This window comes from Ammospiza caudacuta, chromosome 3 (assembly GCF_027887145.1).
Source record: "Ammospiza caudacuta isolate bAmmCau1 chromosome 3, bAmmCau1.pri, whole genome shotgun sequence".
Lineage (NCBI taxonomy): Eukaryota > Metazoa > Chordata > Aves > Passeriformes > Passerellidae > Ammospiza > Ammospiza caudacuta.
In genome coordinates, this window is record NC_080595.1 from 46,190,133 (window position 1) to 46,214,934 (window position 24,802).

At 39.7% G+C, this 24,802-nt stretch overlaps 1 protein-coding gene across 1 annotated transcript in view; it reads right to left on the bottom strand.

The window, feature by feature from the left end:
• The window catches only part of EGLN1 (egl-9 family hypoxia inducible factor 1), a 34,291-nt gene that overhangs the window by 3,729 nt on the left and 5,760 nt on the right, over nucleotides 1–24,802 (bottom strand). Inside the window, exons 2-4 of the mRNA XM_058802902.1 lie at nucleotides 4,384–4,503; nucleotides 2,176–2,312; nucleotides 769–836 (exon numbers count right to left, since the gene is read on the bottom strand). Coding sequence (XP_058658885.1) covers nucleotides 769–836; nucleotides 2,176–2,312; nucleotides 4,384–4,503 — 325 coding nt within the window. The remainder of the gene's footprint in view (nucleotides 1–768; nucleotides 837–2,175; nucleotides 2,313–4,383; nucleotides 4,504–24,802) is intronic.

The following is a 24,802-nucleotide window of genomic DNA, read 5'->3' on the forward strand; positions in this document are numbered from 1 at the left end:
ACACGGCTCTGGGGCTGCTTGGGAGCTCCAGACAGCAATAAATGGAATAGCTGGAAATGACTGGCACACGTTTTCAACATCATTGGTTTCAGAGCTCTTGCCAAAGCCATGTTCGTGTGTGTGTGCACTTGCTGTACACCTGATTTTGGGTTATTTTTAAACTATTGTAATGAACACAAAATTGTGATGGCAATTACAAGCATGACAGAAGTCCTAGGCCATTTCTCCTTATAATGCTAATTTGAACAGGAAAATTAGATCAACTTCCTCTTGGGGGAGAAGCCAGAGAAGGAAAACAGATGCTAGATAGGTGAAATTGGAAATGGAGGAAGTAAGTCCATTCTTTGAATACAGATTTTAATTTAGGCTTCTGTTTTCCCAGTACAAAAATTCTAGTCAAGTAAAGTTGCATTCACTTGTTGAATCCCTACATTCAATCAAAACTATTTCCAGAGCTCTCAGTTCTGCGGTGCCTTACAGTCTCTGGGGTAATCCTCCTCCACATATGTTAGGGAGACAAGAGTAGGGAGAAACTGTATCCCCCTTGTAAAAATACTGAGCAGCCTCAGGCCTCAGAGGAAGTATAAGCAGGACAGGCATTGACCTGGATTTCATGAACCACTGCCCAGAAGTTGAATCCCTGAGTCACCTTTCCTGTAAAACCTAACTCAAGTTATGCCACTTTCTCTCTCTTTTTGTGCCAATGAGATGAGGCTACATTTAACTACTCTTCCACAAAAAAGTAACATGATATTAAGAAGAGCTTACCTGTTAGATATTTCACTTTAGCTCGTGCTCTTTCATCTGCATCAAAATACCACACTGTTATTGCGTACCTAAGGAAAGAGAAGAAAAAAGAACTCCTGAATTATGAAGCAAAATACCACTGAAACACTTGACATGAAACACAACCTAAATTAGATGATACTTCCACAGTCTGACAGAGCAAAGTTTTCATAAACAAGCAGTGGGTTTGGACATCTTTTCCTACTAGTAAGTATTATCTGAAAAGTCATTGAAAGGGTGACACTGATGCTCTAAGTTTACACTCTTTTCCCCAATGCTATTTATAGTTCTTGTCCAGAATAAAGTCTCTGCCCACATCACCTTGCCCTGTGACCTCATCTTTTTACTAGGTCAAGTTCATCACTGAGTCACACTGCAGTATCATTTTTTTTGGACACTTGCCACAAGGCACAATTAACTACCCCTTCTTACACGGCTCCTCTGGTTTTCCACTGCCCATAGAGGTTTTAAATACAAAATGCCATCTATTGAGAAAAGACTTTAAGGAGCTTTAGTAAATGGCATTTCACCATGACTCTTCTGGGAGTAGAGAGGGGGAGAGGAAAGCAGCACAGCTTCTGGAAAAGCTGCAAGAGGATATGCTTCAAGTTTCAAGTTACTTCTTGCAAACGCAGCTGTGTTATCTCACAGCTCCAGTCAATGTTCAGTGCTCTGGCCATCCAAACATGCTAAAGCATGGGCAACAGGAAGTCTGAATCAAATGATTTACCTATTGCCACTATCTGGAAATGTCACTTATCATGAGGGATAGGGGGCCAGTCAATGTGGGTACCTTTAGCATCAACCACTGCCCTGCACTTAGGGACTAAAGACAGGTCAAGTTCCCTCTGTGCTTCAGATTGGGAACAGCTCCTTTAATATTCCACAAAAATATTTGTATATTGATGGTTGTTTCTGTTCCACAACCCTCACCTAAATCCCAAATCAGATATGGTAGCTTAGCTTGAAAATTACTATCTTCTGACAGCTCCCTGCCAACAAGAGGGAACATTAAACTGAAGCACCCAGTCAATCTTCCAGTAACACAGTAGGGTGGTAAGGACAAAGGCAAGTCAGAAGGGTATAAAGCCACTACAGAGAAATAATGAAGATGGCACCCTTTGGCTATGTTGGGGCCTGCTTATGGCTCTGTGTGCTCCCACAGAGTTCTGCCAAGCACACGCTCAGAAACTTCCCACCTACACACTCAGGATGTTTTCTACAAAATAAGAGATCAGGCAACATACAAACTCAGAAACACAGTGGAAGCCTAATCACCCACTAGCAGAAATATTCTCCTTTTTGTCAGGAGTAACAACTCACAGTGTCCCTAATTTCTCATTTCTTGCTAAGAGAGGCACCATGCAGCAGAGAGTCCATCACTCCTACCTTGTAGCAAATGCTGGCTGTACTTCATGAGGGTTGCGACGATCAGACCAGAAGAATAGCAGTCTATCAAATTTGGGTTCAATATCAGCAAATTGGGCTTTACCTTCTGGAAATATCCGAAGGATGCCTCCACTTACCTGCAAATGAAATATTTGCAAACAGTGCTTGAGAGCTATGTCTCATTGTATTTAATAATTCTAAATATCACATTTGAAAATATCCCAGACACTTGGAACTGAAACAAAAGCCTTTATAATGTGCTATAGATATTATGAATCTGTAGCTTTTCATTTAACAAATTGTTTAACACATTTTTCACTGTGATTTCAGAATGCTACATCTTTTCACATTTAAGTAAAAGCTGTGAGTTAGATGGGGGGGTTGATGCATTACTATCAGCAAAACAAAAATGGACAAGGCTGACTAGTATTACACAGGTGGCTAAAAACACCCCAATATAGATGGGAGAAACATTTTACTTCACATCTGAGTTTCACCTTTCCCCATTAAAGCGATTATTTCTTTTAACTGCAGCACAAGTTTATGTGTAATTGAAATAAGGAAAGTGTAGGAAACTTCAAACTAAAGCTTGAATCTGCACTACTCATAGTCAATTTAGATCTCTTTCATGTTTTGAAAACAGCTGAACCTACCTATGTAAGCCTAGAAATAAGCGCAACTAGGTGGGGTTAATTATATTTAAGTCACACTAACTTCTTCCTACTGATGGTGTTGATGTTTGTTAAATCTAACTATAGATGGCCACCATAGACCTTCATGTCGTAACAGACATAACAATGCAAGTACTAACAAGGCAATTTGATATAAACGATGGGGCATCTGTGATCTCAGTCAGCAAACAAGTGACAATTTAGATCCATTTCTTCTCCTAAAAAAGTTTGAGATTCTTTTTTCAATAAACAATATACTTGTTAGTATATTAATTTGTAATTTGAAATAGATTTTTCAGGAAATAAATGCCATTGTTCATAAGTTAAATACCCAGCTCGTAAATTTCTCACAATTATTGTGAAAATGCAATTTACTTGACTTCTACACTCTGGCACGTATTCTCTTTTTTTTTTTCCCAAGAGAGAAACCATAAATCAACTAAAAATCCCTAAAAGCTGCACTTTAAGATGTTTAGTACAATCAGTCCATTTACATGCAAAGATGCTATTATGGCAAAAAAAAAATTTCTACTTGTAAGATTCAATTTGACATGTCAAAGAGCACATCAGAAACAGAAAGCTTAAAGTGCATTCATCTGACTCAGCTTTCTGATCTATCAGTTTTATGCAAATAAGTTATTAGGGAAAAAAGAAAAATAAGAACTCTCATCTGCAATTTGTGTTATCCATATCTGATGCACACTATGCACAGAATCTGACTGGTCCCATGTACTCTTCCACATGCTACTCTCTTAGCATGATGAGGCAGCAGTAGTTTTATCCTGGTTTTTTTCCCCATACACTATGAGAATAAACCTGTCCATCATTAATGGCAGAGAAATCAAAGGATTAGCAAAGCTGTACTCTTTCATGGTCTCAATACTGACATTTAGCTACATCTGTTCTTCAAATCTACCTGGTCCCATTGAATCACTAGGAAAATCCTTATTAAAAATGCACTTTACTACTAGCCACTAGTAGTAAATTTTTAGACTACTTGAACTGTGGTATAAATCTGTTCTGCACCCTGTACCTACAGTGATACAAGACTTGTGCTGGTTTGAACTATACTGATGTAGCAATGACTGTAACACTTGGCTTATTTGAAAATGCTCCCAAGCTATAGCATCATTCTTTTTAGAACCATACTCAAATAAGCAACCTACCTCCACAGAAAGCAAACAAGATTCAACAGGAATAAAAGTAAAATTAAAAAAAAAGAATGTATGAAATTGCCTTTAATTTCTCTTTGTGTATAGGGAGGTATCTACCACTTTCCTCCATTCTTACTGTCAAGAAGATCCTGCTGACATCATGCAAAATCTTGAAAATAAATGCTTCATCTCTATCTGCTCTCACTAACAACAGAATTAGGGAGGCAAAGGACAACCACAGTTAACACAATGTAAAATCACAACTAAGGCACAGAAATAAGGACATGAACAAAAACCTCAAGAAAAGGTGCAGTAACAAGTATATTTATATACATACATATATATGGAGGTAAAAAACATTTTAGAAAGAAATTATTGCATACCTTGGCATCCCAGTCCTTATTAAGATAGTATATACATGTAACACATCTTCCATCTCCATTTGGATTATCAACGTGGAGCACATAACCTGTTCCATTCCCTGGATAACAAGCCACCATAGCCTGGAGTCAAAGAATCAAATGCAAGAATTACTTTTATCTCTGTGTGTGGGAAAAGTCTACATTTTATCTACATCAATTCTTAAGTAATTAATACATAAGCAATAGAAAAATTAAACCAGAAATAACAGTCAAAGAAAATTCTAGCTGTGCTTTCTTTCTAGTTAAAGACTGGTTTAGAACTCAACAGAAGTTGACAACAAAGGCATGAGAGACACTGAGAGGAACACTTAATTAAGGCATGGCAGGTGGGGCTACTCTCATGTTGTGACTAATCACTCAGACTTCCCTCCCCTGAACGACATGGAAGAGAGGAAGAATGTATTGCGTGTAATTTAATAGCTTCTCCTTGTGATAAGAAATCTTCCAGGCTCAAGTTCAGACAGCTATCTTTTCATCTTTTTTTTTTTTTTCCCTGTGTTTCCAATGCAAAGAATTCCTTCTCAAGAAATGCTGTCAAACTTCTATTTTTAGGAGACTTTTAGACAAAACCAGTAGCCCATGTTACTCGATCACTCCAAGAGCATTCTTGGGCTTGTGTTTTGTCCTGTACATAGGAGGTCTTTGAACCTTTGTTGAAACAAACCTACACGTACAACAAAAACATCCTTTTCAGACCAGAAGTGAGAAATGGAAAACAGACACCGAGAAGCAATCTGCAATAACCTTCTGACATCAAACGACTCCCAGTACAGCAGTGTATTAAACTTCCCATGCTGCACTTTGCTCAGTTGACTTGAAAGCCCCCTGGAAGGCAATTTCTGACTCTTCAGACACACGGATGTGCGTGTGAAACAAAGTGGCCCTTGCTCCCAGATGGCCTGATTAGCTTGATTAGCTATCAGAGCTCGTGGCTGGTTCGTTGCACAGCACATCTCTCTATCTTTATGCCTTTGCTAGAAATAATTATTTCACTTTCTTGAAAGAGATCAGAACAAAGTTTTCCAAGTCAAGTCACCTGCTGTCACCACAGTACTGACAGTGACAATATCCTACTGGCAAGAAATCGCAGCATGAATTAAAAAATTTTAAAAAACAAACCAACACCAACCAAAAGATGAATTTCTACCAGTAAACCAACATACTGCTAATCCCAATGACTGTCTGCTGTATGAAAAAAAGTAGAAAAAACTTGTATAAACAAACATTCCTGTTTGGATTTAGCCTGGTTAAGTTAGAACTCTAAGTCAGAGCTCTGCACTGCAAACTCTTTCACCTCTAATGCAATACATAAAAAATATTTTCCCAATAAAGTGATTTTTTTGCTTTATACCAGTAATTTTAAATTCCTCCCCCTCCTTTCATATGCTACAAATAAAGCTTTCCACAGTTTGTATTACTTGCAAGTGTTGAGGAATACATTCAGCGCAGGTAACGGGATAAACTGTGCTTTGTGCAAACTGAGAAAGAGTTTAAAGTACTTGCAGTTCAATCCATAAAATATTTGCATATCACATGTCAGCAGAATGGATTTTGCTATAGCAGCAGCCTTTTAAAAATCTTTATTTCCATATATACTCTGCTAATGGAAACAACAATTTTTAGTAGCTATGTCTAGGCAGAAATCAGAACACAGTACTTGCCAAGTTGTAAGCCTGTGACTTTAAAGAATCCTAAAAATAAAGCCAAACTTCATTCACATCATTTGGAAGTGATTACACTGCATGAAAAGTACTTAGAAATACAAAATCCAAATATATTTCTAATTTTCATTAGGCACTTCAGTTTCCTAGCCTCTTAACTGTAATCATAATGCCTTTATGATTACTGGCCTCATGTTATGAAAATGTTACACATATCAAGAATGTGGTCTAATATTTGGCAAAGTCGTGACTTATCAGTTTTGCTTCAAGAAGATAAACCCACAGAAATTAAAACAGTGAGTTAAAGATACCAAATAATGTAATAGGGCTCTGTAATTTCCTTTCTTAGGAAAAAAAAAAAAAAAGGAAGAAAACAAAAGCAAAGCTGGGCTGGAAGAAGAAGATATTTGGTTTTCACTGAAAGCCAACAGTGTTGATAACAAAGTCCCATGTACCGCATAAACCACACCAAGCTCTCATGGAGCACAAACAGTGCTGAAAGCAGATCCAGGTCCAACTCTGGAACAGTATTCCTAACAGTAGGAAAGTTTTAATTTAAGGAGCTTTGCTGAGACAGATCATGCAAATTAAACCCTGACACTATCTGTTGCTCACTATCTGTGTGAAAACAGCTAGTAAAAATCTCTCAGAATGAGGTGAACTTTGAGATCAAGCAGCTGGAGCAATGCAAATTCTCACTTTGATAATGGGGAGTTAGACTCCAAGGCAACAAAGCAATATTTCCCACCACACTGCTGAAGAACAAGAGGACAAACAACACTTTTTGGAATGTCTCAGGAAACACCAGTTGTCACCAATTCCACATAAAGAGCAGCCATATTCATTTCATACAACCATTTGAGTCTAAAATATTTTCAGTCTTTAAAAAGACCTCTTGTTTTTCACTTCAGAGTCTCAAACACGTCCTATCATCAACGCCAAGTGACGAGAAACAGTTTTGCTGTGATAACTTATCTAATATGTATTTGTTATAACACTGAGAATGATTCAGCCCTCAGCAGCAAATTGGAAAGCAAATAAATTTGCAACTCAGCTGCTGTAGCATAATATACATTGCCCCTGCCACGTCCCCAGTTAACCCACGATAAGGAAAGGTACAAAATATAACAATTTATCAGACATGGCATGTATATTGCTTTGTGCAACTTTATGAAGTGAATTCATGCCAAACTGTCATGTAGTGCAAAATTATCCACATGGACAGGACATAGAAGTGATCCACATAAATAGCAAAGCCTTTGTTGTTTGTTTTAACATTTTACAGTATAAATAAGAAAGCAAAGACATGTATATCATGAACTGAGAAAAATTTGTGTCTGTGGAAATTTTTTTTTCCCAAACACTGTTAGTGGCAGTCAGTACAGACAGGCATTTGAGACCTGAAAGTCTAAGATTTCCTAACATTTTGGGCTATGAGCAATAAAGTTCCTAGCTTTCCAAAACAAAGAGACACCCAGTTGGGTGGCTCCATAAGCTGTCCCATAGAAGCAATCAGTTAATTCAACTCAAGGTATTACTTGCATTTTCTTAACAGAAAAGGAGCCTCCTCTTTTTGTCTTTTGGGCATTACTATTCTTAAGCATTCAGTAAGCTTACTTTCTGCAAAAAATGTACTTAAGTCACACTGGATTTGTTCACTGACAGGATTCCTGTGCCAACACTTTTAATATTGACCTTCTTTAACCCAAGAGCATTCCGTTTTAGGCTGAGCACTCGTGTCTAGCACATGAGCGCTGTCCTAAGATAGCCCCTGGAATTCATGAGTAATCAAGAAAGCATGAAGGTGCCCTCCCTCACTGATATCTGCCCAGCTTGTGTCTATCAAGTCTGAAGTACTCACATGCTAAAGCTCCTGCTGATTCCTATTCATATACAGATGTTCTGTGTGCAAATGTTTTAAGTCTGGAAAATAAGGCCATCAGCTCAAAAAGCAACATTAAGTTGTTAACAGAAGAACTAATTGAAACCACAGATTTTCTGCTAAGAATAGGCATCCTTGGTGTGTCAGGCATTATTCTAATTAACAATAAAATGCACAAAGGTAGCATCAGAGGGAATGTCCATATAGTTTTTTTACTATGTAAAGACATCAGCTAAGACAGCCCTGGGAGGAACAGTATAACAGTGCAGCTGAAAATATTGTTTTGTTTGGGACTAATCTCAGCCTCCTTTCACACAAATGTATGACAGCTTCTCCCATCTATAAAGAAGGAAGACTTGAAGGTAAACAAACTGAAGCTTTATCTCCTATCCTCTCCATTCCTTCACTGCTGGATGCCTGAAAGCTTAGGTATCGCTCCTTTAAAAAAAAGGAAACATCAAAGCCAACTCTTAGGGAAGAGAGGAGAATACCAGTAACATGAGAACACATAATTCTCTAAGGGGGGAAAACCCCCAAAACCACAAACATGTAATGGAGAGGATGTGTGTTCTATTAATTGATTTAAAAATTATTAAATAGATTAATATTTAAACTTTATTGTTAATCTCAGATTAAAGCTGCATCAGTCAAGGAGATGTCACTTTTGCTGTTTGCTGAAGGAACTGCAAATCTCAGTGAGCCAAACAAGATGTCTAAATGCAAGACCGATGACTTCCTACCAAAATTTATCAGATGTGCTCACAAAGACTTCACTGGAAATCCTTGGCATTGGACATCTGACATATAATTCAAAGAAAAAACTTCACACACCACTTCAATGAAGAACCAAAGAAAAATAGAATTAAATTTAAAAATTACCCAACCCTGTTTGGCTTGTGATGTATTTCTATTTCAAAAATTTATTCATCCCTGACAAACAAGAGCTGTGAGGAAATATATTTCATTTTAAGCACACATCAGGCTATGATTTTGAAGCACTGACATATCTTGGATCTGCTAGTTGAACAAAGTAACAGTCAAATCAAAGGAACAAAAGACTGGTTTAGTATCACTTCCTGTGAGGAGGATCAAGATTACTGACTTACATATGCTAGCATGGTACAACTTAGATTGGATTCATAAGTGTCCTGGTTTAGGGCAAATTTAGGAGAGAAATCCTTCACAAGCATAGACAGAAACTTGCAACTAGAAAGAAAATGGCAACAGGGAGAAACTCCTGTCAGCCTTACCCAAAACAGAGCAATCTAAAAAAAGGTAAAATAAACCTGAGATAAAGCTTATCTAAATATTTCTATACTAACTTCCATCTGAGTAAAATTTCCTGCTGTTATCCTCCATGGTTTAGTAAGCAATGCTAGAGAATCAAGTTTTCACACACGTCAACCATGTGAAACTAGAAAAACTGGAGACAAATATCAGGTCCTGCAAAGATTTTTTATTAAAAATTCATGCCTTGCAGTCATCATCAACTGCAGAATATGCAAGGGAACAGTAAACTGCTACTTAGCAGCTTAAAAATTAATCAAGGCATTACACATCCTCAAGAGAAGAGAGGAAACTCCAAGTTAGAAACTAAAATTAAGAAAAGAACTGACATGTTGCAGCAGCTTTGAATCACTGATCTTTAACCCCTTTCTCCTAATATTAAATTACCACTACAGCCATTCAATTTGTCCATTATCAAAGGAGGTAGGAACCATTATTCTGCATTTTTCTCTGCAATATGGTAAACACCCAGCTGCAGAGTGAAGGCAAGAAAAACCCAACCACTGAAACAGAAACCAACAACCACCCAAACTAATAAATCCTGACTGCAGCATACACCTGCTATTTGTGCCACTTTCTTGTGAGAACAGAGTAATCTGCTCTTTCAGGAAAAAACCCAAGCAACTGAAGGCAAGGATGGCAAACACAGGCCACCCTCTCTTGTATCCTGCCAAGTTTTAACAGCAAAGTTGGAAAGCTTGGCAAAGTGAAGGCAAACTGAACTCAGAGCAGAGATGAAAAATGAACTCCGACAGGAAGGGAGAGAGGAAAAACTGAGAGTTGACATAGCTGCTTACACTATTAATAGAATCAGCACACAGCTATGTACATGGATTACATCTTCCATGACCTTCTAGGGAGTTCAGTAACCTGACCTACCCCCCTCCTTCCCAGGCTTTTCAATGCAATGGCCAACACAAGATTTCTACTTGCTTTGGACAGAACCACATTTCATAAGCATACACAAGCAACGTAACATACCATCAAAATTTTGGCACAACACATTAATACCTTTATACATTGCTTATTTCTAACTTGCCAATCAGATGCTGATTTCTCAGCCCAAATTTCAGAAAAAGCCTTGCCAACCAGCAGTTAATTCCTCTTCAACTCATGGCCTTATTCCCGTCTTCATTTTTATGTGCCATTTACCTGCTCACGACATTCACTTCAAACATCCTAACAAAGTGACACAAGCCAGAAGGCAGCAGTTTCCATGCTGGTTCAGTGGCCACATTCAGCTGAGCTCTCTAGGGCCAGCAGAGGATCCAAACAGCTTGAATGTAACCATGGTGCCACGTAGAATAAAATAGCTCAGGTATTTTTCCCTGTAGCAACAACTGGTTTGGTACTCTCCCTTTACCATTACATTCTAATTGTGCTCAACAGCAGGAGCACACAAAGTTCATTTTCAAGTATCATTCCTTTAATCCATGCATGCCCATAGACTCCAAGAAATGCTCTTCAGCTCTTCAATTGCTGAAGAAATGTGCATACAAGTCCAGATGATTCATCAGTTCTTACACATGGCACAGGAAAAAACACAGAACTGCAGCAGCTTAAGTCTGATGTTCAGGAAATGACTGCGCACGTGGGATGTGCTTAGGCTTTGATGAATACATCTAACAAATAAGAAATAGCATAGAAATGCTTCTGTGAAACTATCAAGCAAGAGGCATTAGCCAGGGAGAAATGGTATCGATTTTTAACATGGGGACAGCAGAAGGCATGTTCCTTGCATGGAAGCTTTGACTGAGCCCTGAGGAGAGCGTGGCAACTGAGGAAACACATCTCCAAAGGTGAGCCCATGAGCAACTGAAACCAGTGCTAAAGACTGACACAACAGGAAGATCTAAAACACTTCCCAGCTGAAGTTCTGCAGCTCTCACTGCTACTAAACTGAGATAAAAGTGCTTAAACATTAATGAGCTTTTCTGCTCTCCTATACCTCAGCTTGTAAAGCTGCAAGTCTCAAATCTCCAAAGGCAAAGAGAGGGCTGAGTCAGCTAACAAACAGCAAGGAAAAAGAAAGATTGTATCTTCTGTAACACAACACAGTGGCATTTTCCAGGCTGCTAGCCAGGTTAGGTGGGACGTGCCTATTCTCAAAATTGTGCCAGTTTAACAAAAAGGTGCTGTTTTAAAATTGAGTCAGTGAAGGCACTGCAAATACACCTGCTGTCCTTCAATCTTATGAAGGCCTAGTTTCCATTAACTTAATCTAACTGCTTATCAGGAAAATAAAATGGAGTTCAAATCTAAAAATGTACAGAGAGCTGTGCACTGACTTAAATAGAGTAATAATTAAAAAAGCCCAAAAGTTTATCTAACATATCTCTAAATACAGACAATGTCTTCAAGTCTAAACCAACTACATTCCCCCCTCCCCCTCCCAAAAAAAAAGAAAAATAAAAAAGAATCATTTATATAAGCAGATCCAAGATATGTCAGTGCTTCAAAGCAGTAATAGCTCCCTCCTCTAAGGTTCAATATAACACAATCTGATAGTTTTGATATCAAAGTCTACTGCAAACTTAAAAAAAAAGTCAACACAGAACACACAAACAAAAAAATCCCCGATATGCCTAATTGAGGCTTCCCAAAGAAAGCAGTTGAAAAGCACCGTCACGAGAGGCAGAAAGTTCTTTCTTAAAAGCTGAGGAGCAAACACAACTTTTGGCTTTGCAGCTAGGAAGGGTCTAAAGCATACTTGATTTGTGTCGGTCTAAATCTGTCTAGAGTATGATTAAATAAGTTGACCAATACATTTCAGATTGAAACCACTGTTGAATAATATTAAATATGTTTGTAGAATTGGCAGGCCTCCATGGCTAACTCCCCGTTCTCTTCAAGAGAAGCAGACTCATGACTCACTGTTTTGGCGCTGTACAAAAACTGACAGAGAAGTAAGTCAGTCAACACAGATTTTAAGAGTCTGTTTTTAATTTAACACCATAAGTGCTTTGAAATGAATAAAACCATTTAGAAAATAAGTACTTTGAAACTTTTTTTCCCCAACATGGGGCAGAGCTTTCTGCTCTCGCATAAGACTTCTCAACTTCCTAGTTTCATCACTACCCATTCAGTAAGGGCACAGAGCAACATCTTTAGGAACTAAAAATAACACTAAAGCAAATTACAACAGTGCACTAAAACAGTATGAAGTTAAGTCTCATTCAGCTACATCACTTAAAATATATTCTGACAGCTCTTTGTGCACACCAGATTTCCAGAACCAACCAAGTGACATCAGCAGGCACACTGATGCACAGCACACAAAAAAGCATGGTTACCTATTTTTAGATTATTACGTATTATTAGTGAATTTTTTCAGTTGTGTGAGATCTACTGGGTAAACAACAACTGGACTCAACCCTAAGGGGTCTTTTTCATCTTAATGATCCTGTGACACACTACCTTAAAACTAAAGCACACACATTAGCCTGGGGATTTCTTAGCACCAGGAGAGGCTGGGAAAGAAGAAACACTACGGATTCAGAGTAGCAAGAGGTGGTTGCTTTTTGTTTTTCTTTTTGAACCAAACATTACTGTATTATCTGTGAAAGTAAATGGCTGAGAAATTTGCCATTTAAAGGACGTCACTCATCATCTCTGCCTTTCTCTCTTCACAACTATACATACTGACAAGCCTAGAATTTCTTTCTCCTACAAGATAAACCATACACAACCATTTTGCTAACTGCCAGGAGGGAGATTAATTTCTTACTTAAAACTGCAATTTTGTTTCTGTTTTAGGGAATAAAATAGCCACATAAGTGAAATTTAGCTTGCAGGAAAAGTATCTTTATATAAATTTGAATGTTGCACAACTGCATGGGAACAGGATTGTGTGTTTAGTACTAAGTTTAGCCAGATACTTGGAAATATTTGTGCACTGCAAGTTACTTAAGTTTAGCTAATGTTAATGTAGTTGCAGTAAAATGTCCAAATCTAGGCCTCAGGTACCTCTGGATTTTAACCACAGAGTCACTGTCATAAACAGCATGCCAAGGAGAATGATTTTAAAGCAGGTTTTAAGACTATTTTCAAGGGGACACACATGACTCAGCATGCCCAAACCTCACATTAAATGCTACAGCATTGACTCTTTAATATTAGAGTCCAGATAATCCTTTGAAATTATTTATATATTATAGAAAAAGAAGTAACTATGCACTGAAATGCTATTAGACATTAATTTATGGACAGATTTAATTTATATTAGTACTGCATAGAAATCTGACTAAGGTTTAAAGCCAAACAGCAACAAGCAGCCTGTAATATGCTTTCAAGCCACCTACAATTTAAACGCAAGAAATGCTGACTCTGCCCATGCTACGTTTTATGGGTTTCACATATAAACTGTCTCCATCCAAGCTTTTCTTTGCAATCCCACCACAGTCCAGTAACAGGGCCTCTTTCCCAGCTGGCATAAACAACACTTAGGGGTTTTGCTGTTTTAACCAGATCAACCAAAGTATCCAGTTCAAACGCACGCAGGCATTAAACAAATCTACTGGTATTCCAGCTGTCTCAGTTCCCGCCAGTCCTTGTGCAAAGCCTTGAGGAACAGCTGAGGCCAGGCAGCACTACAGGCTGAACATAAACACCAGGAGCAGGACTGCTGATGTGGGCATGCCAATCTGGAAAAGTGACGCCCAAACCCACCCCTTCTGTGTATGTCCCAGCAGAGCCAGCCGTGTCATTCCGGGTTATGGAGGCATTCTGCTGCAAACAGGGAGGCTGCACTGGCTCGGTGCAAGGAGAGCAGCTCAGGAATGCAATCTATTTGCTCTAAGAGCATGAGGCCTTGTGAGCATGAGAAAGATCTGAACGTACCCAACGCTGACTTCAGGAAGGAAAAAACACCTGAGGAAACTGTCTGTGCTTGTCTGGCTGATACAAAAGCCCCACTGTCTTCTGCAATGCCAACTCAACTGACCATACAGTGAATTTATGTTCATGACAGCAACAAGATCATTTCTAGGTTAGGACCTCCTGCAGAGCTCCTTGGTGCTGCTTCAATAGGTTTTTTTCCCAGTCTCCCCATCAATCATAACCACTGGCCCAGGAGACCAACGTGATGGAAAAACACATCACTCTCATGCCTTGGAAAAAATAGAACATGCTGCATTATCAACTATAAATTGGTTAAAATGGACCCATCTGGTTTGTTCCAAGTCTGTTTATACTTGGCATTAGAAAGCTGCTATGAAGAAAACCCATCCAATAAAAAAATCTTTTCACCTTTGCCACTATTGCAGCAACAAAAATAGTATTTATTAGTATATATATAAAATTATCCATCCTTCCTAAAAGGCAAGGCTTCTCCATAGATTAGTCCTTTCCTGTGAACAACAACTAAAAAGCCTGTTTATGTTAAGTGACAAGGCTTCTGTCAATCAAATTGGTTATGATTGTCTGTAACTCAACAAGTATTGTGGTTAGAAGTCACATGCTAACCTCAAACTCCAAATTTCCCACTCTAAAAAGCAGTAAGTGACAGAATCCAAGCTCCACACAAAGTGGTGATGTAAACAAAAAGCCATGGTGTACAAAATCTGACAGGAACAAGAAAGCTTTTAACAACTTGTCACGGAGACTTCCCCCCCCCCCCACCCCCTCGCCAAGGCATTCAGAAGAACACAGAAACCAGGACCTCTTCCCTCAAATGCTCACACAGAAAGTCAAAAATCTCAGCATCAGCTGTTGACATGCAACCAGCACTTACACACTCTTAAACCTTCTTAAAAGCACTGTATTTAGTAAGAAAGAGAAATAGACTATTCCACACCCCATCTAGAAATAACAGATTTCAAGACAGGATATGCACACCTCCTTTTTTTGTGTTTCTGCAGAAAGGTTTATCTGTGTGTCCTTTAAAATCCAATCAGCAGAAACTTTCCTGGTAAACCAAAGGACAGCTAGGGCTTTGCAATCTACAGTATTCACTGGGGAGAGATTGTGGGATTAGCAATAGTAGCCTAGATCAGAGGTGTCACGTCAGAACAAGAGGACTGTTCCACAGCACATATTTATGCAACCTACATGCAAGATCTGCAGAGCTTAAGTAAAGCCTGTTGCCAGCTTAATGTTGTGCCAATTAAAGACGAAAAAAAAGAGGCAAGAGCATAATGGATGACAAAGTGTTTGCCTCAGTCTGCAAATGACCCAAAACAACTCATACCCAAGGTATGAACTCATCATCAACTCAGGCAACAGCAGTGGAAATTACTGATGGACAGATAACATACAGTGACATGAAAGCAAGATGAAGAAAGTACACACCAGAAAGACATTGTCAAAAGTCTGCATTACTGAAAGGAAGAAAGTAACACCAAGTACCACAAGAACTAAGGGAGGAACAGAATGGCAGCCAATTCTAAAAATCTTAGATTCCAGATTTCTACACAGTCAACTTCCCCTTCAAGTCAGCAAGCAATCACTTCAGATTTCAGGATTGGCAGAAACAGTCTTTCAGGCAGAGACTGTATTTTGAAAGAAATTTTACACATAATTGTTGAAAATAAATAACAGATGTCCTAAATTTGTATTCAGTACTGCACACTAACACTGGGTAGCAGTTTCTAAATAGGAGACTGCACTTCAAGAAATTATCTGTGGGCAGCCAACTGATTTACTAATTTCTACAATGGGTAGTAAAGGGCCCTGTATCTTTATACTAAAGACACTACAGATGCCCAAACTTTGTTTGTATTCTCTCCAAGTCACACTTGTTTGAAGATGGGCAATCAAGAGGAGAGCTGATTGTGAAGACAGAGAAAGGCCGTAGGGAAGAACAGGGAGGAAGGGGAGGAGTCGGCAAGGACCCGTGGACAGCGGATGCACTTGCCAAGCTGTGCTGCTGCAGTAGCAAGGGGAGCCAGCCCCACAGCACGGGTTTAACTGCGGTTACCCTGCCACTAACCCCGTGAAATGAGGCTGCAAGCACTAACCAGTGAGATACCTCAGCAGGCCTCAGCTGTAATTGTTTTTGGGTGTCTTCCAGCCCCCTCATGAACCACACCACAAAACATCTTGGACATCCAAGGTTACTCTCAGCACAGAGATTTGCAACCCAAGAGAGAAAAAAGCTGCTGCTCCATGCACAGCACTGCACTCACATCCACCCACTGTGTGCAGAAGGCTGCTCACATCATCTGTACTCCAGGTAAAATGTTTGCATGAAGTGGCCTCACAAAAACCTACTTACCTCTCTGAATGCCTGCTCTGCTCTCAAGCCTATTGATCAATTTATCCCCCCACTTGGGGCACATAAAAATCAGTAAACAGATCAATATATTTTATTTCCAGGATCAATGTGATATAGCTACCATGAAGACAACTGAGTTACTCCAGAAAACAAGAATTTACCTCCTCTGTAAAGACAACCCTTAATTAAGGGCTCTCAAACCAAGATAACCATTCCTTAAAAATGAAGGCTAGATGATGGAAAAAAAAGTGTAACAGATTTTTCAAAGGAAAAAAAATTCTCAAAGGGACTCCCTCTTCCTATCACTGGCAAATTCTGTTCCCTACTGAGCCCCTGAAGAATTCCATCACTCTCTCCAAAAAGCTGTTCCCAAAGGGAAGGGGTGGGGGGGTGGGGAGGAAGGTGGGGGGGGGGGGGGGTGTGTGCATTGGAATTTCTGCTCTTCAAAGGCAAGTTTTCTCTGGGGTTTTAATATGGAGCTATTCTAAGTTGAATTGCAGAACTCTAAGTCTCAATGGTGAGGAAGCATCATTTATTACTAGCTTTGTCTTTCAGTGGGTGTGTTCCTTCAAAGTAGCAGGATGTGAGTGCAGAAAGAGTAAAAGACACAGTAAAAATCAGAAATCTGCAAAATTCAAGTTGCTATATGAGACAATTAAACTGAAAATAAAGCTAGTTGATAGTATCTTCATCTACATTTCATGTCCTTTAGTGGAATATTATGTTCCATGTTTACAAGGTTCTTTATAAAGCTATAGGACTAAACAGGTAAAAATAATGTATGTTTATCTTATTACCTCTTACAATATAATTTTGGCATAGCCTTGGCTCGTGAGTGAGACAACTCCCATTTTCTATTTTCACTAAGGAAAATGACAAAGTCAGGACTCCAGTATAGGAACTCCTGTGTTGTTCTTGAGTCTGTGCCAGGTGTTAGGAGGCCTTCAAGAGTCATTACATGTCATTTGTCCATGCTATAGCAGAGACTTAAAGCAAATTTACTCAACCCATTAATTTTAATGCAAACATTGAACATTTTTAAATATAAAGCACTTGAACCATGGATGTTACTTCCAAGGCATTTTGTAATAATGGAACAGGAAAAGTAAAGACCAATAAAATAGTAAATTCCAGTTGTAACTTCACTACAGCAAACTAACCCCCTTTTAGTGAATAATGGGGTGTTACCACAAGGATTCCCAGAGGACCTGTACTATTTCTATATGACCTGGGAAACAAGGGTGAAGGAGCAGAGGGACGGTGTTTACCTGTAATACCTAAATATACTGTAGTCCCTCCCAGCCCTGGCTGCAGAAAGGCACATGGAGGGGTCTAAAATGATACCAACTGCCTAAACAACAAATCAGGAGGTGAAATTCAGGAAAGATTCAGAAAAGTAAGTGCAAAGAAGTACCCCTTGGGGAAAAAAAAACCCCAAACTTTCTTATACAGTGGTGTCTTCTAAACTGGATACCATCACTTTAGAAAAAAAATTCAGTAAATATAGGCTGTTCTCCCAAGAACTTCATGTCAGCACAGAAGAGGAAGCAACTGAAGTGTCATAAATCACTAAACAAGGAAAGGCAACACAGAATACATCACCCTGCCAGCACACAAAATCAGGATATATTTGTACATTAAATACTGTGCTTCTGCTTGCCTTACCTTGATCAGCATAACCAGAAAAGCTGCACAGAAGTGCAGCAGGAATAACTAGAATCATGAAACAGTACCAACTGGATAAACACAAAAAAGACTACAATTCTTCAATTTAGGAGGGAAAGCATGTCAGCTGAAAAAAATGCATCCAAGCAAATGCCAGACTTTTTTTAAGAATATGACAAGTAAAACTACTGGGAAGTGAGTTTTCACAGTACAGTCTAGGAGACACTGAAATCACCATCAGTGGGTTTTAAACAAAAGGAAGTTCCTTTTCCATCTAATCAAACTGCAGGACTCGCTGTTACAGGATGTTGCAGAGGCCAAAAGTACAAATGGCTTTTAAAACAAGATTACAAAAATTAATGGCAAATGTGTCCATCCATCTGCACGTATTACAGGCAGTGGTCTAGATACAACCTCTGTCTGAGCTCCTCGATTGCCAGAGCTAAGTGGTATATGAGAACATAATTTTATATACCCTTTGAAGCTTTAAATACAGAACAATTATTGATCATTTACAACAACTACATAATAGTATAAACTAGATGGCAAATACTTGTGTGAAACAGACATTTGATAAGGGAGAACTCCCACTGAGCAACCACAGGAAGGCAGCGTGCTAGAACCTAAATCAAATTAGCCAGAATGCAAAAGTCTAAGTTGTGAGCAGGGTGGGTCTTCAGCATCTGAATGATAAGAACAAATGACTTTAAATTTTAGGGGTTTTTTTATAGTAAGACTGGGTAGTCCTCAAAAACACTTAGCTTTAACCTCCAATTCATGACCTAGCATCTAGTTCATACAGAAGGTGACTTCAGATGAGCACAACTCCATCTGGCTTCAATTTACCACTAGATAGATGGTAGGGATGGCCAAGCTGACACTCCCGAGAGGCACAGGGCTCTTATCTCTGGAACGCAGTCCCTGTGGGGGACAGGCCATTGACAGGGTGCCTGCAGCTGCTGTACATGCAGAGAGCAGCAACAGAGGCAAGCCTCGGCCCTGCACCCTGCTGGGGCAGCCAGCCTCTCTCAGCACTGCTCCTGCTCCTTCCCCTCCACCCCAACAGGACAGGAACGCACCCCTGCACAACAGGGTCCCCAGGGGAGCACAGGCGGCATGGAAGCGGGCAGGAGCAGCAAGCTTGTGTGGGGAACACAGATGAAACAAAATAACTAGAAAGTGGATGGAAGAGGTAAGGATCGTAACTTGAGAGCTGCAGGTTTTTTATTTATTCAACACCCTGGCAAAATACATAAACCTGACTATTACCAGTTCAAACGTTCCCTCCCCACACTTTTCTTTTTTAGTATGGAGTGGGTGGAATTTTTCAAAAGTAAAATAAAACTGAAATGTACCAAAAATAATATTTGGCCAGATGTTTGTTACAAATTAAAAAAAAGTAAAAATATGTGAAATATTAAAAGTAAAAGCACTTTTTGGTAGTCTGTGGCTTTCAAACAGCATATTTAATTTTTCTGCCTGTCTTGCAAGAAAAGGATAACTATGCCTGCTGCACTATGCCTTCTCAGTACAAAAGTGGACTCAAGATCATATATAACTTTAAAATAATCCTGTAGAGAAAGTATGAATCCCCTACAGGTAACTGAATTTAATTTTTTAAACATTTGCTTAAATCAGTCCTGTGGAGTGTACACATGCTTTGTATTAGCAAGCTTTGCTAGGAAAGGAATGTGCTATGAGCACATGCACATATGAATGGAAAAACAGGCAACTTGGGAGAAAAGAGGAAAGAGGCAGCAGCACAGACTTAGTAAAAGTGACCACCTGGATGACCAAAAAGGATCATATTTCAAACAGTTTCCATTACCAGCATATTTGACCACAATGACCCTTTAGGGAGCAAATTACACTAGGAGGAAGACAGACTCCTGCTAACTTCATTCAGAGATGCAATAAGCAGGACTTATAGTGACAGTGCCATTGCTGGAAAAAATATTTTACCAGATTGCAAAATTTGGCTTGTTTTGTATCTTTTCCATTTCAAACTGCAGTATTTTTTTTCATGAACGTGCTGAGGTTGGCAATCACCTCTGGGGATCACATGGTCCAGCCCGCTGCTGAGAGGTGGGTAACCCAGAGAAAGCTGGGTGGCCAGTAATCAGGTTTTGAGCATCTCCAAGGATGAAGACTCCACAACCTCTGTAGCAACTTGCTTCTTGTTTAATCACAATGAAACAAGCATTTATTTCATTTTAATGGAATTTCTTGCATCTCAGTATTCCCACTGCCTTGCCACTGAGCACTGCTGCCAAGAGTCTGGGTCCCACTCCTTCACTCCTCCTCTCAAGTATCTGCAAACACTGGTATGGTCCCCTCACACCTTCTCCTCTGCCACATAAACAGCCCCAGCTCTCTCAGCATCTCCCTGCATGACCTGAAAGACCAAATCCACCAATCCACCACTATGAACAGTGCTACTGCCTGGCTGATGCGCTGTCATAGAGGGGCTAAAGCACACACAAATACAGTTAAGCCAAACAGAGGTACAATTCAGCCAGCATCTATTTCACTGGGCATCATCCAGTGTGCCAGCTGAAAAGGAGTCAGTTTAAGATGCCCTTATCAACTGGCCACAGTCTCCTTTCTCACAGCAGTAAGGCTGCATGCCAGCTGCCTGAACAACAATGCAGCAACCACTGAAACTGGAAGGGCCCAATGCCTTCAGCAGAGAACAGACCACACACTGTTTGAATACAGAAGCTGTTGAGGGATCTTGGCACCCATGGCAAGGTTTGACTGCTTGAACAGATGCTTGAACACGACAGAGAGCAGCAACAAGAGAGATATGTTATTAGCCAATGATAAACTACTTTGGAAACCTTACACATGTTGCATCCCTTTTTCACAGTATGGAGAACTTATGATGAGGATTGCTGCCTCAAAGTTGGGACAAGTTTTTTATCTCTAGCAATTTAAATTCCACATTATCACAACTGTCAGGTAAACTACTATTGAAACATTTTTGTTTCATTTGACTAGCAATGTCAAGACTGTTATAAACTATGTAACTGCAGCTGACTGCTGAGTCTGACCTGCTCAAGCAGGAAGATAACAGACCCTGGCATACCAGAAGGGCAGCAAACCACAGCAAGGCTATGCCCAGCAGAGAATCCTATAGCTTCTGCCAACTCACCAAGAATTTCAAGCTATCAACGGAACAAATTGATGTGAATTGATAATACAAGCTCTTCCTGGAAATGGATTTAAAATATCTTCATACAAAAAGACAAATCAAACAAAACAAACAAAACCCAGGAAAAATAAACCAAACCAAGCAAACACATATAAGGCCCTAATGTCTTCAGCATTTAGTACATTTTTTAACTTGACAGTCAATGCAACAATTCCTCTACCCTGCTAGGACCAAAAAAAACCCCAAAAACAACTACTCCCTCACTGCATTCATCTTTGTATCATTTTCAACATCATGTTTGTTTTTGCTGAAACAAAGCAAGGCAGTCTCAGGCTCTGCTCCCACCGCAGCACATGGAGGTGACACAGCATCATCTCCTCAAAGGTGTACATAATTTCTACAATGCAGAATGCCTTCATGATCAAACTATGTGCTCTGAGCTGGTGTGAGCCTATATTAATGCACAAAATTAATCCTTGGGTACTAAATAACCTTTTTCTATAGGCCTCATTAGTTACCCTACAGGTAAGGACTTCATCTCTTTATCAGAGCACTACACACACAACATATCGATAACCACCCTACCTCCACACACAACCTCTGCCCAGACGTGCAGGCACACACATTTCTGCCCCATTCCTATTTATAACATCATGTGCTAACAAAAATACTCTCAAGCAGTTTTAAGTTAAATACCAAAGAACAAGAAAGTCTTCTAGTGTAAGCAGCTGTTACGTGCATAAAAGCATTGCTCTATTTTTGACAGACACTGCCCTGGAACAGCGAGTGGATTTTGACCTGAAGCTTATGACTGCCACTTACCAGCTAATTCTGGCACAAGCCTGCACTAGAAGTATGCCTGACCACCCATCTTAACCAACAACCTTCAGAACCTCAAAGGAGTTTACAAGGATTTCATCAGCACCAAATGACTTTCCCAAGAAGCCTCAAAGACTAGCATTAGTCCTCCTTCTGAAGGGTCTAAGTGAGTCCCAAATGCAGAAGACAAAAAGGGTGTCATAAATAATGATTATTTCACTCAGTACTAACTGCAAAGTCAAATTACTCTGTTCTATTCACTAAAAATACTGCTTTCAAAATACTGTTGTCTTAGTGGAGTGTAAAAAACATGCCAATGAATAAAGAACTTGAATTGATATAATCTGAATATGCTGATTTCCAAAAAACACTTGTACAGTCTTTGCATTGTCTGCAGTCAGTCCCCCACTGCAAAGTAACAAAATACAGCTGCACAAGAGCCAGGGAACCCCACGAGTGTCCTACTGAAGAATTCATTAACCAACCCACTCACAACAGTCCCAAAATTAATTTTTGAACTGAAAAAAGTGTTGTCTTTGTACAAGAGCTCTCTAAGGAGCCTAAAGAGAAACGATTTAGTCTCTGGATAGGCAAGAAGAAATTTTTGCTTTATATAGAGTATCCGTTTCCCTTTTATAACAAGTTTCCTTTCTGCAGCAGGAGAAAGCCTTCATTTAAATTCCAAGGACACTATGTACATACCTAGAGGTACAAACATATGTACTAGCACCCAGTACAGAACACAGAAGTGACTAGAAAGAGAGCATCCTGCAAAAGTCCAATAGCAACCTAGCCTGTTCAAGCTAAAAACCATTAGATATTAATCAAGACAGGCTATCCAACTGAATTACAAATCTAACGAACATGGTAAATAGCATAGAAGAGAATAATATGCTGCCAATTTATTTTTTCAGGAAATAGCTAGCAGCCCATTCAGAAATTAAGCACCATTTAGAAAAAAGGAAAACATCTCTCAACCAACCAGTCAAGGTTACTGATACAACTAACCCAGGGATCTGAGAACTGCTGTTCAGACAGTCCTATGACTTGGCAGGACATCACTTGCAAAGAATTTCAGTCCAAGAGGCCACAGGGAAGGGAAGACAGCTCTTCCTCTCAAGCTGTACAGCTATGATGAGAAGCATCCCACTTGATTCTTAGGCAGTATTAAATGAGCCCATTCTGTGCAGAAGAGACAGCACAGAACATCAAAGTAGCAACATGGTCAAAAAGTCATTGATATCACTGACAGGAAAAAACTAATTATCCACAGGGTCACAAAATCACCGAGGAGCACAAATACAATGCCACAGGTTCCTCATCTCCAGAACAGTAACAACTAAAAACATGAACTCTAGTTACAGACAAAAATGGCTTGGAAAAGCAAGAAGAACAAGGACTGGAGCTGGCACAAGGGGATGGGGCTGAGCAGGAACCTTCCTTACCAGCAGCAAACAAAAGCAAGCTGCAGCACACTGTTCATGGCAAATGACACCAATCCAGCTCTCTCTTGAAACAGAGGTCAAGAACATCTTTGATGCTAATAAAACTCTAGAATAAGGGATAGGAACGGCCAATAAAGCTTAAGAGCAGGTTGATTTTGAAGCTGGGAGCATGGGGGAAATCAGTTTTTATTTGGAGAAAATACATGTTTCCACTGTACATGCTATATGGGATCACCTGGTGGGTAGACGAGCAATAAAATTGGTGTAAGAAAGATTCTTGGAGGACAGGACTATGTGCTTCTGATGGCAAGAACCAAGTTTCACACGGAACACAGAAGAGCAAAAAGACAAAAGTTAAGAAAGAAAAAAAATACATAGCTAGCAAAGATTTCTTAAACTATGTTTGAATTTTCAAGGGCAAATTTTGGGAGAATCAGACTCAAGTTCTGAACTAAGGCTGTAGTTTTGGCAAACACTTGAAACTGGCATAAATTTGCATTGCTGCTGAAAGAAAGTCTCACCATCTGCCAGTCCTCTGTGCCAGCACAAACATCGGAACACTGAACCAGGAGCACTTCTTTTGCCAGTTTATTTTTCAGATGGATCAGTTCCCCAAACCAGTTCACAGGATGGCCATGTAAATACTTGTGCTGGCAAAGAAGAGTGATTACTCCAGCGGTGCCAGCCCAAAATGTTCACTGAACTACAGCCTAACACACAGGGGGTGTGCAGAGTCCTAGCAGTCACAGGTGGTGCTCCCCACCCTTGGACACACTATATTCATACCACACTTGGAAGGTGCAATCACCACACAGCTGCCCTCAGAAACCAGCATATCTCTGTAATTTTCTCTAGTAGGAGAACCTGTCAATATCTCAGCAATGCTAAAGCTGGCTGTAAACAAGAGTTTTTTCTGGATGTTGCTGAGCTTCTCCATCAAAAGATCATTTGCAGGAGAAACCCCAGTCACTCTTCTGATCACCTCCTTCACCTGGGACCCAAAAGGCTTGTATATAAGGAACAGAAATCGAAAACTATAGTCATCACATGTCAGGGCTCTACTCCAACAGGGATTTGAGTATCTCCAAGAACCATGTGTGGGCTGTTGTGTATCCATGGATCACCACACAATCCTTTGCAGACAGCACAGTCATCTACAAGAAAACAACATCACCAACAGAAGTGCTGCTGTCAGGGAAACAACCAACAGATAAGGACGAGCATTGGTCATGTTCTGTATCAAGGTCAAGCAAC